Here is a 16,649-nt window from a genome sequence, read left to right on the forward strand (position 1 = left end):
CCATGAAATCTGGATCCTCCCTTGGGCTTTCAGCCTAACAGACACAGGGCGGCAGTTAAAGCAGTTAGGCGGAGCCTGGGCTTCTCTGTTCTGTGGTTCGTTCTGTTTGTCTAAAATCATTAGTCTACTTGGCAAGAAGATCATGGACCCGGTCAGTGAGGGGGCCTGTGAAGGGTAATGAAGTAGGCAGGGAAGGCTCTGGAAGCGAGGACACATGGCCACGCTCACTTGGCTTCAGTTAGCGATCCCATAAGCCGGAGGTGTGACCTTGTACCTTGAAGGTAGAAAATTCACACCCTGTGCTTGTCATCCCCTGGGGGTACTGGGCATCCGTAGACATCTTATGACAGAAGTAGACAGTTAAAAAACAGCTAACATATCTCTCGCGCATGCTGCAACCATGCGGCCTGAGGATGTGGACATATGTGGTTAGTGTTGCACGAGATCCACGAGAACACGGAACAGTGGAAGGAACACCGGAATCTTACCTAGACAGCACAGATTTAACACCCAGCTTTGGTACGTAGTGACTTATACCTTGCAAAAATCCCTTCTCTCTGACTTTGCTTGGGCTCCGGGGACACAGGCAAGACTGTCCCCCTCCCCCGTCTCACAGGGTACTGTGAAATAAAAACCAGGGACAGTAGGTAACGTTTATTGATGGCTGTTTGCTAAGCACTGCTAAATGCTTGACGTGCATTGCCCTTGTTCATCTTACCAACAAACCTATTTTGCAAATGAGCAAATAGCTTCGGAAAGTTTAGGCAATTTGCTTAACTCTTCACGCCCAGCAAGTGGCAGATACGGGAATCAAACCAAGTTTAACAGAATCCAGCTCCAGAGCTCTTAGCAGGAGGCCATGGGGGACTCACCTCGGTGGGACAGGATTCTGCAAGCTGCAAAGGGCCGAACAAATCAAACAGTTGTGAGATCCTGGGAGCTAACGGTGTGGTTATGGGGTGTGGTTATGGCTGGTCAAGCATGGGAATGTCCTCTCACTCATCCTGTGGGGGATTCACTGATCCTTTGAAGAGCATATGTAAGGAGAGCGCCTTTCAGGCCCGTTGTAAAATTTTCTATTTGAGTCATTCACTTAGGCTAATGAGTGGATCTTCTGGAAATTCGTGGGCAGTGACCCATTAGACCATGTGGATGTGAGTCAGACTAGACACGTATCAGGTAGATTTCCACGGAAGGATGGGAGAGATGAGGAAAGGCCCCAGAGAATCAGGGTGATTCAGGGTCTGCAAGGGGGCTGGCCATGCCGAGCTGCAGAGTTTGCAAAGGGGAATGGCACCCCCTAGGGTTGTGTAACACACAGCACAGCCTTATGGGATGGTCCCCAATCCCCCCACTGGTGCTCAGAGGAGCAGCCTGAGACTTCCTGGGAAGAGGGGTGTGAAAGGAGGATACAAGGAACCAAGGTTGGGCCAACTGCACCGACTTCCCAATTCTGCTGAGGCCAATCCTCCATCCCTCCCATCCTCCCTAGGCTGGTACCGCAACAGGGCTCAGCAGACCCTGCGCTCGGAGGACCCCCCCCCCCCCCCCCCCCACACACACAGCACTGCTCCTTCTGCACAAAGTAAATTCACTTTGCTCACCAAAGAGCAAAACAAACACACATATAAGTCCCAGGAAGTTTTTAATAAGATTATTCATGTTATCAAATGCTTGTGAAAGAAGCTTAATTTTCATTACTTGCATTTGGTAAAAATTTTTTTAATGGTTTATGTTATTCCCCAAAGGCACAAAACTCATTGCCTCTGAATTATTATTTCTTTTTTTTTTTTTTTTAAATTTTTTAATTTTTATTTATTTATGATAGTCACAGAGAGAGAGAGAGGCAGAGACACAGGCAGAGGGAGAAGCAGGCTCCATGCACCGGGAGCCCGACGTGGGATTCGATCCCGGGTCTCCAGGATCGCGCCCTGGGCCAAAGGCAGGCGCCAAACCGCTGCGCCACCCAGGGATCCCTGAATTATTATTTCTGAGCGTCTTTCCAACATTACTACATTTAGAACCTCAGAGATTTTTTTAAATGCTGTCCAAGGACTTAACCAACAAGGTGGAAACTGAGATGAGAAACCTGGCTCAGAAGCCTTTTCTGCTTTCTGAGTGTTTCGGTTGTGAAGCTCAGGTCAGTGTTGACTGCGGACGGTTTAGAACTTACAGAGCAGAAGAGACAGATCAGGAAATCTAGGTTTTAGCCATGGCTCTGTCACTGTCTAGCTCTCTGACCCAAGCGTGAGATGGCAAAAGATAGCACGTCAGGAGGCGAGTAATCAGAGCCGGCTTCGAGCGCCGTATTGAGGAGGATTCTCAAACGACACGGAGGCCTCTCAGGAGTGCCCATCTCCTGTCACCACAGAGTGGTGACGAGTGTGCCAGGGGTTGCCACCCTGACTAGGGACTGAAGCCTAACCTCTCTGGGTTCCAGTTCCCCCACCTGCAAAATGTGGAAGCTGCACCCTAAGGTTCTTCTACACTCCCTCAGCCCCCCACAAAAGTGCTGAGAGTGAAATTGTGATCCATAATGAGAGTTTATTTTAAGCTTGTTTTTAATTTATTATTCACTCTCCACTTTAGAGCTCTCCTCCCATTATTATATCCTAAATAACAGCTTCCTAGTTTGGAACTAGGCTCATTATAATTCCCCCCCCAGGTATAGCTCACCGCCGTTATCTATGGCAAATCCCATTTCATTAACTGCCACCCTTTTCATAAGATGAGCTGATTAATATTACCACTCACCTTACAAATCCATCGTTTCTGGAATTTACTCCCCTGCTCAGTTTAGGATCATTAGTGAATTTAATCAATGCAGACTTTCCATTTTCATCAAGATGATTAATAAACATAATAGGAAGTCCAGGCCCCTCTGGGACATGTTGCATGGCTCTTCTTACCCCTTGAGGATGCAACCATAATTATGCTCAGCTTGCAGTCTATCGGGCAATTTTGTCGCCACATTCATTTCCTTTAGACAACCTCCCCGCTCTCCCACCTTGTATATATGGTGCCCTGGAGCCCTCCCCTTCCATTTTCACCCACAGCCCCATTCAAATAATACCTCGTTCTCACGTATTATTAGGTCCATCTCCTTTACTAAAAGGAAATGGAGATCCAGAGATATTAAATAAATCAGTAGCTATCAAGGGGCCCAGAAGTGGCTATTAATAGCTCATTTTCTCAAACAGATGACACATTCATCAATCGGTGAAGTGAAATAGATTCAAATCACTCGTTAACCAATGATAGTCCAAGGTTACTAAATAGTGAGACCCAAGGAAGAGTAAGTTTTGACGGATGAAGGGGAGGGGAGAGGAGACACGGGACCGCTGGTCTCGCTTGGGTCGCAAGGCCCCTGGGTGGCCACCAGCACGAGGGACGCAGTGAGAGGGCGGCCGCCAGGTGCCCCAGACCTCGGCCCGGGCTGGGATTTCCAGCCCATGAAATTCGTTGTTTTCAGGTGGCGAGAGCGGCTTCACTCTATCAGGACTGTTATCACCGGCCCTTCCTCAACTGGCCTCCACATCTTATCTTAAGAGCTAACTTCCCACTTTTCACAAGTCTTTCTCCTTTTTAGAAGTTTCTTAACTTCCGGATTCTTCTGTTCCTTCGTTATCTCTGCCGTCCCCTGTTTACCTAAACCTCTCCTGACCCTAGTCCTCCCCGGAGCCCTCCTCTTCCTCCAGTTCATCCTCTCCCCTCCTCGCTCTGTGCTCCCGGAAGCTCACGCACCGCGTGTGAGGAAAGCAGTTACGGGACGAAACGCCCCACAGCTGTCGCCTGCCCCGTGGAAAAGAGCGTGTGTGTCGTGTGGCGTAAGTCCGCCCTGCCTTTCTTTCCAGTTATGTCACTGGGCAGGCCCAGGCCTCCGGAGATGCGCTTATCGGAGATGGGTCTCGACCGCAATCACGGGCTCGGCCCTTCAAGCCAACGATTGCGTGTTTGCCCTGACTTCAGCGAAGGCCAGGAGCTGTGCCATGACAATACCAGGTGCCAACTAAGAGGGTTTTTTTTTTTTTTTTTCCTCTCTCTTTTTTTTATGTAAAGATTTCTTTAGGCCTTGGGCATCCATACCTCTGGGAGTAGAGCAAAGTTGCCCCCGGTCATCTGTCGCCCACAGGGGCATTTCTCTCCACAAGACGAGTCAGAGGAAGTCCGGGCATTAGCTTTCCTGTCACGGTTTGGGGCAGTGGGGGGGGGGGGGTTCTTCGAGCCACACGACCCAGCCTGGAGCCCCTCCAGACTGAGGGAAGGTAGGTGCAGGCAGGACACCAGCGATGCATTTCAGAATCTGGGTTGAGCCGGAAGGAAGGTCCGCACAGGCCGCTCTTGTTGCCTTTGTCCCCTGACGGCACTTCTCAGCCTGTGGAGACCGAGGACACGGCCCGTGGGCTCGGGCCCCCCGGACTCAGAAGCCGATTGAGGCCGGCAGCCCCCCTCGGCCCTGGGCCCCCCCGTGTGCTCGCCTCCTTTGGTTTCTGTTTTGTCACCACACACGGTCTTTTTAAAATCTCGTACCGTGGTTAAAACACAGAGAAAACCGGCAAAGGGAAACGGGGACGGGAAGCATAGCAGAGGTCCCCGGTGAGGTTTGCCCAGGTCTTTGGAAAGGGTTTTGCAAATGCTAAAGATTTCACGAGGTAGGAGACGAACACTGACGAGACTGGTGGAACCAGAGAGTGGACCTCATAACCTGAAAAACCCCCTTGGGCCTACCTGAGGCCTGGAGAACTTGTGGGAAGTCTGGGTTTTCTCCCCGTGTGGGGGATTTCAGGCTGGTGAACACGGGAGTGGGTCCAGCCCCAGCCCCAGCCCCGGTGGTTCCGAAGGCCCGGTCGTGCCCGGCCGCCCCTCCAGCGGCTCTCGGCAGCGGGGGCAGCACCAACCCCCTCGGGGGGCCCCCAGAACCCCAAGGAGGGCTGGGGGGCGGCTTTGGGATTCTGCGGCCTCCTGCTGGGGTCTCAGGCACGGCCGCCTCGGAGCGTCTGGGCCGCGGGTCCAGCGGAGGGGACGCCCCGAGGTCGGAGGCCTCTACTGTCGGGCCAGGCGCCCTGCCGGGCACGGTCACCTACGCCTCTCCGGCATCTCCACAAACACATTTTTAAGATTCTGTGGACCTATAGGTCATGTGAAAAAAAAAATGCAGGGAAGTTAAAGAAATGCCCAAAGTGACAAAGCAAGCCAGGAGGCTGGTTCCCTGCTCTGTCCTTTCCATTGCTCTTTGACATCCCAGGGGTCACACGCCGGCCAGGGGACAGGCAGGAAGATGGGCAGGGGGGCCCGGGCTCGTGAGAGGGTGACGCTCCGCTGGCTTGTGACAAGTTGTCGGCAATCTCATTTCAATGCAGACCCTCGCGGGTCAGGACGCTACATGCCTTGTGTCCCCGCTTCCCTGGAGTCTGGTGTGTGGCCTTCCTCTCCCCTCCAGGCCTGAGCTCATTGCTCTGCACCCTGAGGATTCTGACAGCACTTGAGTTTTAGTCTTGCTTTGACGACTTACGGAAATCTCGGTTGTTCCGTTCGGACCTATTCTATTTAATTATAATAACTATTATTTTTGGAGCACCTCCTGCATGCTAGCCCCGGCCTGACCACTTCACCAACTCATTCAGTCCTCGTCCCCCTTTCACAAAGCAGGCAAAGGAAGCGGGAGAGGACACCCCGCTCAAGTTCACCCGGGGGGCCAGTAATAGGACCAGGCTGACTGACGCCTCTTTGCCCCCTCGTTCCTTATTTTGACGCGACGACTGCAGCGGCCTTCGGTGGCGCTGGCTGGAGGTTAACAGGACGGGACAGATTCTGGGCCGGCGGGGAGTGCAGGGTAGGAAAGCCTGCAGAGCAGAGAGCAGCAGAGACAGGCCCTCTCCTCCACTTCATCACACCTAGTCCTGTGGCAGGTAAGGCCCAGGCCCCCATTGATCTCTCGGGAGAATCCTGGATGCACCAGTGCCCTCCATTTCCTCTCCGCATTTCAGTCTAGTTGGGCCCTGTTTCCACAGGTGAACACAGCGCACATTTTGTGTGTCATGCTCTGGGCCCTGGACCACCCTACATTCTGTCCACTGAGACTGCATTTACTGCCCTCTTTCTCCTCCCTAAACCAGGTAAAAGCCCACGTGACAGCTGCCTCGGAGAGCTCACCCACCTCAAAGAGTTGCTCCTGGCTTTTGCTGGCAATGGGGAGCTGGGACCCAGCTTGGGGTGCCCCTTGTGAACGATGCCACAACCTCTCCTTACAAGGAGAAGAGAGCCACGTGCAGCTTCGGAGGCTGCGCATGCCCATCCTCTCAGTTACCTGGCACACGCTGGTACTGCTTGCCTCCTCCTAGTACCTCCTGGTTCTGTGAACACAGAGCGGGGTGGCTTCATTAGGAGAGTCCCATCAATTTACTAATTAGCTCTTTTCCCTTGAAACCTATTGTGAAGTCTGAAGTCAGGTTCAAAATCAATATGGAAGCCCTGAAAGTCACACTTGTATGGACAATATAAGGTGGAACAGCCTCCAAATCAGATTGACCCTCCTAGGAGTTATTGGCCTAGACCCCATAGCTGCCAGGGCTCTGCACCAAGGGGGGCTGCAGGAGGGAGGCGACATGACGAAGCTCCCAAAACAACCAGATGTAGAAGAAGGGACTAAGTTAGGTTTCTCTTCCCTCCCTGGTTGCCACCATCCCATCCCATCCCAACCCTTCCCATGCAGCCTCCCACGTCACAGAACAATGGGATTTTCAGAAGCTGGCTTGTTCTCAACGTAAAATGGTTGAGATGTCAAAAACGATAGCCAAGGTCACCAGAAACAAGACAGCCAAATTCCCAAATGCTCTAAGTTGCCAATGTCAGAAGGGCATCCGGGCATGAGGTGGAGGGTCTGGAGGCTTCTCCTCCTTAGAGGGATAGGCTGTGTGACTTCCTCTTTCTAAAACCTCTCTGCATAACTAAATAGCAGTGCTCTTCAATTTCTTGAAAAGAAACATCTGTGGCTTCCGTTTTTGGGTAGGAAAGGCATTCTCCTTGAATCAAAGATTCAAGTTATCTGGAAATCCTTTTTCTTCAGAAAATCTCCAAGCCCAGAGAGCCCAGAATTCAAATTAATGATACATTCAGGGACCTCCCAACTTTTCAGTATTGAAATTTTTATCATTTTGACTCAAATGACATATATACTATCATTGGGCCCTGTCTATCCCCACCCCCGCCACTTTTTTTTTTTTTTTTACCTTCAGTGAAATCAGAATATATGCTAACTTTAATTCACTCATTTATATAACTGACGCAAAACTTTTGCGTTAATAAATAGTAGATAATCCACAAGTAATTTCCATTTGGCAGTGAGTATGTGAAAGCTTTTCCTTGTACTACTTTTACCTGCCTGTTTAGGTTTTCTTCATGGTAAAGCTGACCTTGGCTCTGTTCTCCGGGGGTTAGTTTTGTTCTCAGCCGGTGGTAGGGTAGTAGTTCTAAAGCACATTGGGACTCTGCAGAAGCCAGACCAGGGAAAGGACTAATTTGCCAACTCCCTCCAGGCAGCGACCATGACTTTGCTTCCCACATAGCACCTTGCATGCATCAATAACCATTTTTGATTGAATGAAATAAAATCAGTTGCCTTTGTATTTTGCTAATTTAGTGAAAAGCTTTATTTCTCAAAGGGAGAGCCAAAGTGAACAGCTAGAGAGTGGTTTAACTGAAGAGATTTTTGTAATCATGGTCAGAAGTGAACGGTACTATTATCAGCGCTCGACATATCAGGCTACAAGATATTTCACAATTTGAGACACAAAATGGGACCAAGTGTGTAACCTTGATAATATTTACAACATTGCTCTTTCTTTCTCAGGACCCAAACTTTATCTGGTCTGTTAAACCTAGTTACAAACAAGGTAACTTTTTTCTGCTGTCTACCCCTTGCTAAATTTATATTCCATACATGGAATAGGAGTCTGGAGTTTCTGAATGTACTTGTTAAGGTACTTGAATAATGGTTAAGAGCATGCAATGGTGGGTTTCAGAAATGGGGAAATGAAGCAGGAAAATCCCTTTTTCAGGACATCAGACTGGGAAATAAAGCTAGATGGCATCTGACTTGATGGCATTAGTTCATCCCAGTTGCTCTTTACACTAGCTATGAGCCAGTGCAATAAAAACTAGGTTTAACAGGATCCTCAGTCACAATCCAGACAACTGAGTATTAGTCCTAGAACCTTTCAGTATCTATGGCATTTGGGAAAAAAAAGTTTCACCTCCTTGAGTATCTCGTTTTTGTCATTTTACAAAATGTGACTAAAGCCTCTTTGTAAAATAATAGATATAAATACCTAAAACTTCAGGCTCCTGGGTGGCTCAGTTGGTTAAGCATCTGACTCTTGATTTTGGCTCAGGTCATGATCTCAGGGTCGTGAGATCGAGCCTCATGTCGGATTCTGTGTTGGGTTTGGAGTCTACTTAAGACTCTTTCTCCCTCTCCCCTTCCCACCCTGTTCTTGTGCATTTTCTTTAAAAAAATAAAAAAGAGGGGTGCCTGATTGGCTCAGTGGGTTGAGCATCTGCCTGAGCATCTGCCCAGGGTCCTGGGATCCAGCCCCACATTCAGCTCCTTGCTTGATGGGGAGCCTGCTTCTCCCTCTCCTTCTGCCTGCCATTCCCTCTGCCAAATAAAATCTTTAAAAAAAAATTAAAAAACAAAGACATGACCTAAAACTTATTAAAAAATACTGTGGTCATAGGTTTTTAATAAAATGACCCAGTTCCAAGCGCAGCCTAGAGAACATCAGGATGATAGTTTGCAGTGCAGCCCGCCACCGCAGCTGCACCCAACAGTGGGGACACCACCGTGAGACGGTGCTTCCTGTAGGAAGTGGCAATCAACTGGGAAGAGGCTCCTCAGGGAAGTGCCCGAGGATAGAGAAAGGCTTAGCTGCCCGAAGGGGAGCTCTTGCCTGGGCAGTTTGGCCTTAGTTTGGGGATGATGGGGCATGGAATGGAGCCACTGCATCGTGTTCAGAGCATTACTTCTCAGCCAGTCCCAGGTGCAGATCCCAGCTGCACCTGCTGGCTGTGCCCTCAGGGAAGGAGTCAGCCCTCCCTTGCTGCAGCTCCTCCATGTGCCGAGCGAGGGTAGAGGTGCCCACCTCGACACAGCGTTATGAGAACTACACGAGAACACATATTAAGCACCTTGCACCGTGTCTGGTATGTACGAACACTCAGGAAAAAAATGGAAAAAAAATGTATACAGAAAATAAGCTGTTACTTCTGATTACTATTTTTTTATACCTTCTGACAATTTTCCCAACTTCAGCAACACAAACGACTGCTTTTTGAGGATCAGTTTTATTAAGGGTAAGTTCATAGGAAATGACAATGGCCTGCATGGAGTAGCATTAGGAAAGCATCCCCAGTAGCATTAGGAAAGGTGCTGACGTGGCAGAGATCTTAAGGATGGGATGTTTCAACTTGTGTTTTTATAGATGAGGGAACTGAGGCCCAGAAGGGCGACCTCCGCTGCAAGCTGAGCATAGACTCCAGATTTCCACACTAGGGAGGAGGCACACATGAGACAAAGGCAGGCCTCTCTTACTTTTGTGAGCGGGTATGAACGTGATGATGCCAACTGAGTCAGTGGGGAAAGGAGGCAGGCAGGGCTGTAGAGAATGGGAAGAACCAGAGTGACTTCCAGGAATCCCAATATGGAAACCTGGAAAAGTGGAGACGATCATGGGGCAGTCAGTGAGAGAAGTTGTTCTGATGCATTGGTTTAGTTTTCAAGGTTGTCAGCTTGGAGGAACATCTAAGTGGATGTCACCCATGGGCAGTTTCAGTTCTAGAAGTGGAGCTGTGTTGTCAGGGCTGGGCCAGGAATAAAGACCAGGGAGAAAAATGTGTGGAATTGAAAGATGCAGCTGCGTTCAACAAGCTTTCCAGTGTTCAAACAACAGACAGTGGTGGAAGAGACCCAAGGGTCCAGAGCTGAGCTGAGAGGGTCGGTTAAAATTGAAAAGGGAAGAAGGAAACAACTCTGAAGAAGGGGAATATTGGGCAAAAGAGCCAACAACTTGGTTTCAAGGTGGGCGCAACTGTCAGGTGTGAAATTCAGGAAGGAGGCCGGGCAAAATAAAGCTGGAAAAAGAAATCATGTGTCCTTTGGATTCAACTAGGAAGCAGCCGCCAACAAGTAAAAAAGCAGTTTCTGAGGTGGGAAATGAAGCAGCCTGAATCCCCTATTCAAAAAATTAGGCTGGGAAATAAAGTAGGAAGGTATTTGACGATAGTTGGGAGAGATGACGGAGCAAAGTAATGGCTTATTCAAGGTAAAGGACTCTGTGAATATCCGAAAGCAGAGGGAAGAGATGAAGGTGGAGAGATTAAAGCTTTGGGGAAGTAGGAGATAAACCCGAGTAAGAGTTCTCAGGAGACAAAAGAGCAGGAATCAAGGCAAAGTTGGACTCACTAGCATTAAATCCTCAAGACCTCTCTCCATCTCCATACATTGAATGTTTTGAGTTTGAAGTATGTTGGGGGAAAAAAAATAAAGGAAGTAGTAGTATGTTGGAACTTCCGGAAATCTTAGGATATTTACGAGGACCTGAAAGTTCCACTTACACACTTTTCATTTTATAAAAGAAACAATTAACTGAGGTTTGGGACTGGTTTCCTCTGGTGCAGTGTGAACATCCCCGCCCCCACCCAGCGCAGCTGGCATCAAGTCATTACCTGTGTCATTATTTGCTTAGAGCCTTTCTTGTTTGATGGATCTAAATGGCACACGGGGCAAACCCACATGTGTGCTTTGAACCCAGCTCCCAGAAACCTGTGCAGTGCCAAACATATAAGGGGAGTCTGAGAAATATTCGTTAAACTGGTGAATGAAGAATTAGTGTATGGCCTCTCCCACAGAAAGCACACTTGTATCCAGGGCGAGAAGGCAGGATTTGCCTTATTCTCTGGAAGTTAATTAGGCAGCTTAACAAGTGCATTACCTCTTTAAAAACCATGTGGTTAAGGAACTCTGGCTTTTCCTGAAAGCATTTCCAGTAACTTAAAAAAAAAAAAAAAAATCACACATCCCAAGATATCATCAAAACTAATAGAGGAATTTGTCTTGGATGCAGATGAAAAGCAGATTTAACCAGAGAGTAAGACGGTATGCAACATATTATTATTTTCTGTGCTGACTCAATGCAATTTGTTTCTACTTTCCTATCTGTGAAATGGGAATAATGCTAAGGGGTATTGAACATAATTAAGATTGCAAAGTCCCTCTAGCAGAGTCTGATGCCTTTAGGGTTAACTCTGAGTATTATTTCATAATTTGCTTCCTCTAAAAGTCTCCAACTTTGTACATTATTTTGATTCTAATGCAATTAGGTAACAAAGATGGTTTACCCTTTTATAGCTTTTCCATCTAAAAACCTTACTAGTCACCCAAAGCTGGTAATTGCCAAGATTCAGGAGGCATTATTACATCAAGTGCAATCCATAAATATCTGCTGACTAAATAATGATTTAACATGAACAGTAGCTTCATTTCATCCTCATGAGAAATCTCAGGCTCAGGAAGGCTGAGCTCCTTGCCCAGCCTCACTCAGCATCTGCAACTCAAATCCAAGCTTTCTGATGCCTGCCTCTAGTTAATTCGCATATCTGCAGCTTATTCCAGCTCTGATTTCTTTTTCCATCAGGAAATGATGATCAGAAGCCCTTCACCGAATGGTTTCTTATCGTGCTTATGGCAACCATCTGCTTCATTTTGTTAATTTTCTCCCTCATCTGTAAAATGTAGGTATTTTTTTTTTTAATTTGGGGGTTTCCAAGGACATCTGAGTGTTTTTACACTTTTGCTGTCTATCCACTGGGGTTCTTCTTATCAGATAGAATTTACAGTGCTTTGGTGTCTTTTGGATAGCCTTTCCAAGATGAGCATGGACCAAATTAAAAAGTGAGAAATATCCTTAGGCAATTACTGGAAACCAGACAGAGCAAAATATAGCCCCTCAGTCATTACCACCCGTCTTGAATTTGTTGACAGTGTATTTATTTTCTGTATTTATTTTACCTTCATGTTCTTTTGATTCCTCTACTGCCTTCCCACCCAGTCTTTGGTTGTTTTAGGTGAGTCACTAGCAGGCTGCTTTTTCAGCTTGGGTAAAGGAAGGCAGTGCCCCAGCGACTGAAATCACCCCAGGGCCTCCCACGGTAGGGTCTCCAATCATGAGGGGCCAGCTCTTACCCTCACCCTTTGGTCACCTGGTCCCTGACTGGCTGATTATCCTTTGGTCAAATGCAGATTGTGGAAAGGTCATGCAGACCTGGTGACTAATCCTCGAGCCTACAAAGGGCCCCATAAGAACTCCTCACCCACTTTGGCATTCAGTGAGGCAAATTGCCAATTAAGAGGCTTACAAACATGTTCTGTCTCCATCCTTTCATAGTTTAGACAATTATTTGGGTTTTAAAGAGGTTCATTATTATGAACATTAGGTTCTGTGGAGAGTGGCAGTTCAAAGGAAAGGAATAAGACTGTCAACTCTGTGAGCCAGCATAGTTGGGTAAGGGACCGTAGCCGGTTTTGTAGTTAGTGGTGGGATACCAAGCACTTCCAGATAACCCATTTTCACAGACGAGGCCTGAAAACACAGAGCAATGTGAAACAATTACCACTGTGTCTTTCTTGGGTGATTCAGAAGCCACATCATACCCCAAACTAGTATTACAATATAGATATTTATAACTCTTGGTCAATAAAGGTTCTGAATTTATAGAACAGCAGGTCCCGAGATCAACTAGGTCAACTTGTAGAGTGGATCCTGACAGACAACGAAGGATGTTCTTGCTCACCTGATTCTTTGCTTTCCTCTATTTTCAGAGGTCACTTATGGAACAGGTTGTTTCCACCGGTTCCGGCACCAAAAAGCAGTATTAAAGATTTCTTTGTAATCGTCAACTCTGAGGTAATATTGAAGGTTCTTATGATGGGTCCTATCTGCTGAGGGTTGAGTCTTCAGGGATCAGTCAAGTTACTGGTTTTCCATATTCCTAGGCGGAGTGTCTCTCCAGGGGGGCCAGTGACTTTATGCTGCTTAGTCATTCTGCTCTTTGGCTCGTGTTATGTTATACATGTTCATTACTGCCTTGGAATATTGGAAAGGTCCTGCTCATTTATAAGGGTCTTTGCCAGTCAGACTGGAATTTTTTCCATCAGCCATCTACCCATATAACTGATGGGTAAAGGAAAACAGCCCATGAGCCCTGACTTCTTTTTCTAGCAAAGGGGCATAGACGAGATGGACCAATGTTCTGTTTAGCTCTGATGTTTTTTAAGAACCCATGTTTCTGCACATAGGCTTCACTCAATGCTCACTTACCTATATATGGCTGCCCAATTGGTCTGGCATCATTTTGTGGAAAAAAAAAATCATCCTTTCCCCAGTGAATGGTCTTGGCATCTTTGTTGAAAATCAGTTATCTATATATGTGTGGGTCTACTTCTGGACTATTATTTGCTTTCATTGATCTGTTTGTCTATCTTTATGCTAATGTGGCCTTGATTACTATAGCTTTATTGCAAACCTGGAGATCAAGTAGTGTAAAGCTTCCAAACATGATTAAAAAAAAGATTTATTTATTTTAGAGAGAAAGAGCATGAGGAGGAGGTGGAGAGGGAGAGAGAGAATCTCAAGCTCACTCTACTCTGATTGCAGAGCCCTATACAGAGCTCAGTCCTAGGACCTTGAGATCACAGCCTGAGCCAAAACCAAGAATCAGAAGCTTAACTCACTGTGCCACCCAGGTGCCCTCAAGTGTGATTTTTTTCCCCCAAAGTTGTTTTGGTTATTCTCAGTGTTATATTCTGCATTCCCATATAAATTTTAGATCAACTTTATTTCTACCAAAAAAACTGCTGAGATTTTGGTTAGGATTGTGTTGTATTATAGGTTAATTTGGGCAGCGACATCTTAAAAATGAATCTTCTAATCTGTAAACCTGACATATTATTATACTAAACAAGCAAAAAATATCATATTTAGGTTTTAATTTTCTCAGCAATATTTTATGATTCTCAATGTACAGTTATTCTATACTTAGTCAAATCTGTCCTTAAATTGTTTATTTAGATTAGGGGTCAGCAAACTTTCTCTATGAAGAACCAAACAGTAAATACCTAACTGCCAAATGGTTTATCTCAACTATTCAATGCTGTCGTTGTTGTGTGAAGGTAGCCATAGTCAGTATACAAATGAAAAAGCTTGGTTCCAAAATAAAACTTTATTTACAAAAACAGGCAATAAGTCAGATACCACCTACAGGCTGTAGTTTGCAGATCCCTGATGTAGATCAAGCTGTTTTCTTAGCAATTTAGTTTGCTAATAAAGTGATTCAGGGGATCCCTGGGTGGCGCAGCGGTTTGGCGCCTGCCTTTGGCCCAGGCCGCGATCCTGGAGACCCGGGATCGAATCCCACATCGGGCTCCCGGTGCATGGAGCCTGCTTCTCCCTCTGCCTGTGTCTCTGCCTCTCTCTCTCTCTCTCTGTAAGTATCATAAAAAAAAAAAATTTAAAGTGATTCAGGAATGGATGAATAAACTGGTGATTATTTGTGGGGCAGTTAAGGGTCAAACACTCACTGAAATGGATCATTTCAATAAGCTGTGACATTTAGAGTTTTCAGTTTGGGTGTTCGGAATAATTATAGACCATAGTAGTTAGGACACTTGTCAAGCAAAGAATTGAGTCAGACAGAGGAACTACTCCGTCCTTGCCTCCATCCTGTGTTCTCCTTCATCAGGGAACAGGGGGCTTTGCTTTTAACCCACAGCTTTTCTGGAAGAAGAGTGGCCCCCAGTGTGAAACCTTGTTTTGTTTCACGTGAATTTGTGCTGTCTCTCCCTCCTTGCTCCAGAATACTCATCCCTGATAAACTGCATTTGATTTAAGCAGCACCCTGAAGTCATTTGTCTTGCCTCTTAATGGAACATCTTAATGCTGGTATCTCATTTCCCTATAGAGCCTCCAAAGATTTTCTTTAATATTCTGAGGTTGGTGAAAGAAACTGGCTTAAGAGCTTATTGTATAAACTTGTGGTTTGTCGTTAATTAAAATCAAGTCATGTGTGCAAAATAACAACGTGGGGTAGACAAGCTGGTTTCAAAATAAGCAAAGGATTAATGTCAGAGCTCAGCGCTGCCAGGCTCCTCTTAGACAACTTACTTGCTTTTCACATTGTTGAGTTTCATGCAAAAAAAAAGACAACAGACAGAGAGCGACAGAGATAGCAAGCAGAACTCAGAAAATGAAGTGTTGCCCGATACTGTCTGCCTCGTGGCCTAAATGCTCCACCTGGGAGAATGTGCAAGTGCAGAGCTGAGCACAGTCTGGGACACATGTAGCAGTGCCCCCAGCCCATACCTCTAAAGGGGAAGCCCTTCCAACGCACCCTTGAGGTCTCTGCTAGAAGGATGCCGGGGAGACCCATTATATTACTGGCAATGACGGGTTGGCACCACACTAGAAAGTGGGGTGAGCAGGAAAAGAAACTTTTGACTTTTTTACAACCTGCAGCTCTGAGCTTGGTGTGGGCACCCAGAGTCCTGGGATTTGGAGTCTATCTACCATCCCCGAGTTCTCATTAAGCAAGTGTTTGCTTGTGCAGACCCAAGTTAGAAATTGTTCTGTAACATTCAAGAAACATTACTGGCAGGGAGAGATGGGAGGGAAGGCGGATGGGGATTATCATTTAGGCCTTTATCAATTAAAAAAAGGATTTTTGTTTAAAAAGAAAAAGTATCCTGTGTTTTAAATTTGTTAGAGACCACTTTCCAGCTGCTCCTTATTTCTACAATGTAGCCAGAGAGGATTCCTTCCAAAATTAAGTATAAACCATTTAAGTTCTAGTACGTAAGGCAGAGGGCATGTCTGCTGTCACCACATGCTCCATGCACAGCAGTGTCCAGGCAATAGTGGGTATTATAGGTATTAAAAATGTGTTGAATGAGGGGCACCTGGGTGGCTCAGTGGGTTAAATATCCACCTTCAGCTCAGGACATGATCTCAGGGTCCTGGGATCGAGCCCCGAGCAGGGAGCCCGCTTCTCCCTCTCCCTCTGCCCCTCCTCCAGCTCATGCATGCTTGTGTGTGCCCTCAAATAAATAACACCTTTTAAAAAGTGTTGAATGAGTCAACAAGGTACAGAAAGTTTCTAATTAATAGCTTTATAATAGCCCAAATTAGACAAACACATCTAGATTTTTTTTTTTTAATTTATGATAGTCACAGAGAGAGGGAGAGAGAGGCAGAGACACAGGCAGAGGGAGAAGCAGGCTCCATGCACCGGAACCTGACATGGGATTCGATCCCGGGTCTCCAGGATTGAGCCCTGGGCCAAAGGCAGGCGCCAAACCGCTGTGCCACCCAGGGATCCCCAACACATCTAGATTTGAGGGGAAATTATCATAAGCTCTGAATGGAAAATGGTGGAGCTATTCAATGGCGCAGCCCAAGAATATATAGAGTATTACACGATGTTACACAGAAAGCAACTTATGAAGCTGACTATCCATTTGCCTTCATTTAACTGAAAAGATAGCTTTGTACCTAGGAAACAAGGCTAGAGAGAAACAATGGGTTGTGTTTAGGAGATAAGAT

General features: G+C 46.5%; 1 protein-coding gene across 2 annotated transcripts in view; it reads left to right on the forward strand.

The window, feature by feature from the left end:
• Positions 1–16,649, forward strand: part of IL5RA (interleukin 5 receptor subunit alpha) — a 70,463-nt gene that overhangs the window by 18,482 nt on the left and 35,332 nt on the right. For both annotated transcript variants that reach the window (XM_077858033.1, XM_077858032.1), the window contains exons 10-11: positions 11,691–11,787; positions 12,875–12,959. In XM_077858033.1, the coding sequence (XP_077714159.1) occupies positions 11,691–11,787; positions 12,875–12,959 (182 nt within the window). The remainder of the gene's footprint in view (positions 1–11,690; positions 11,788–12,874; positions 12,960–16,649) is intronic.

The sequence above is a fragment of the Canis aureus genome, chromosome 19 (assembly GCF_053574225.1).
Source record: "Canis aureus isolate CA01 chromosome 19, VMU_Caureus_v.1.0, whole genome shotgun sequence".
NCBI classification, from domain to species: Eukaryota; Metazoa; Chordata; class Mammalia; order Carnivora; family Canidae; genus Canis; species Canis aureus.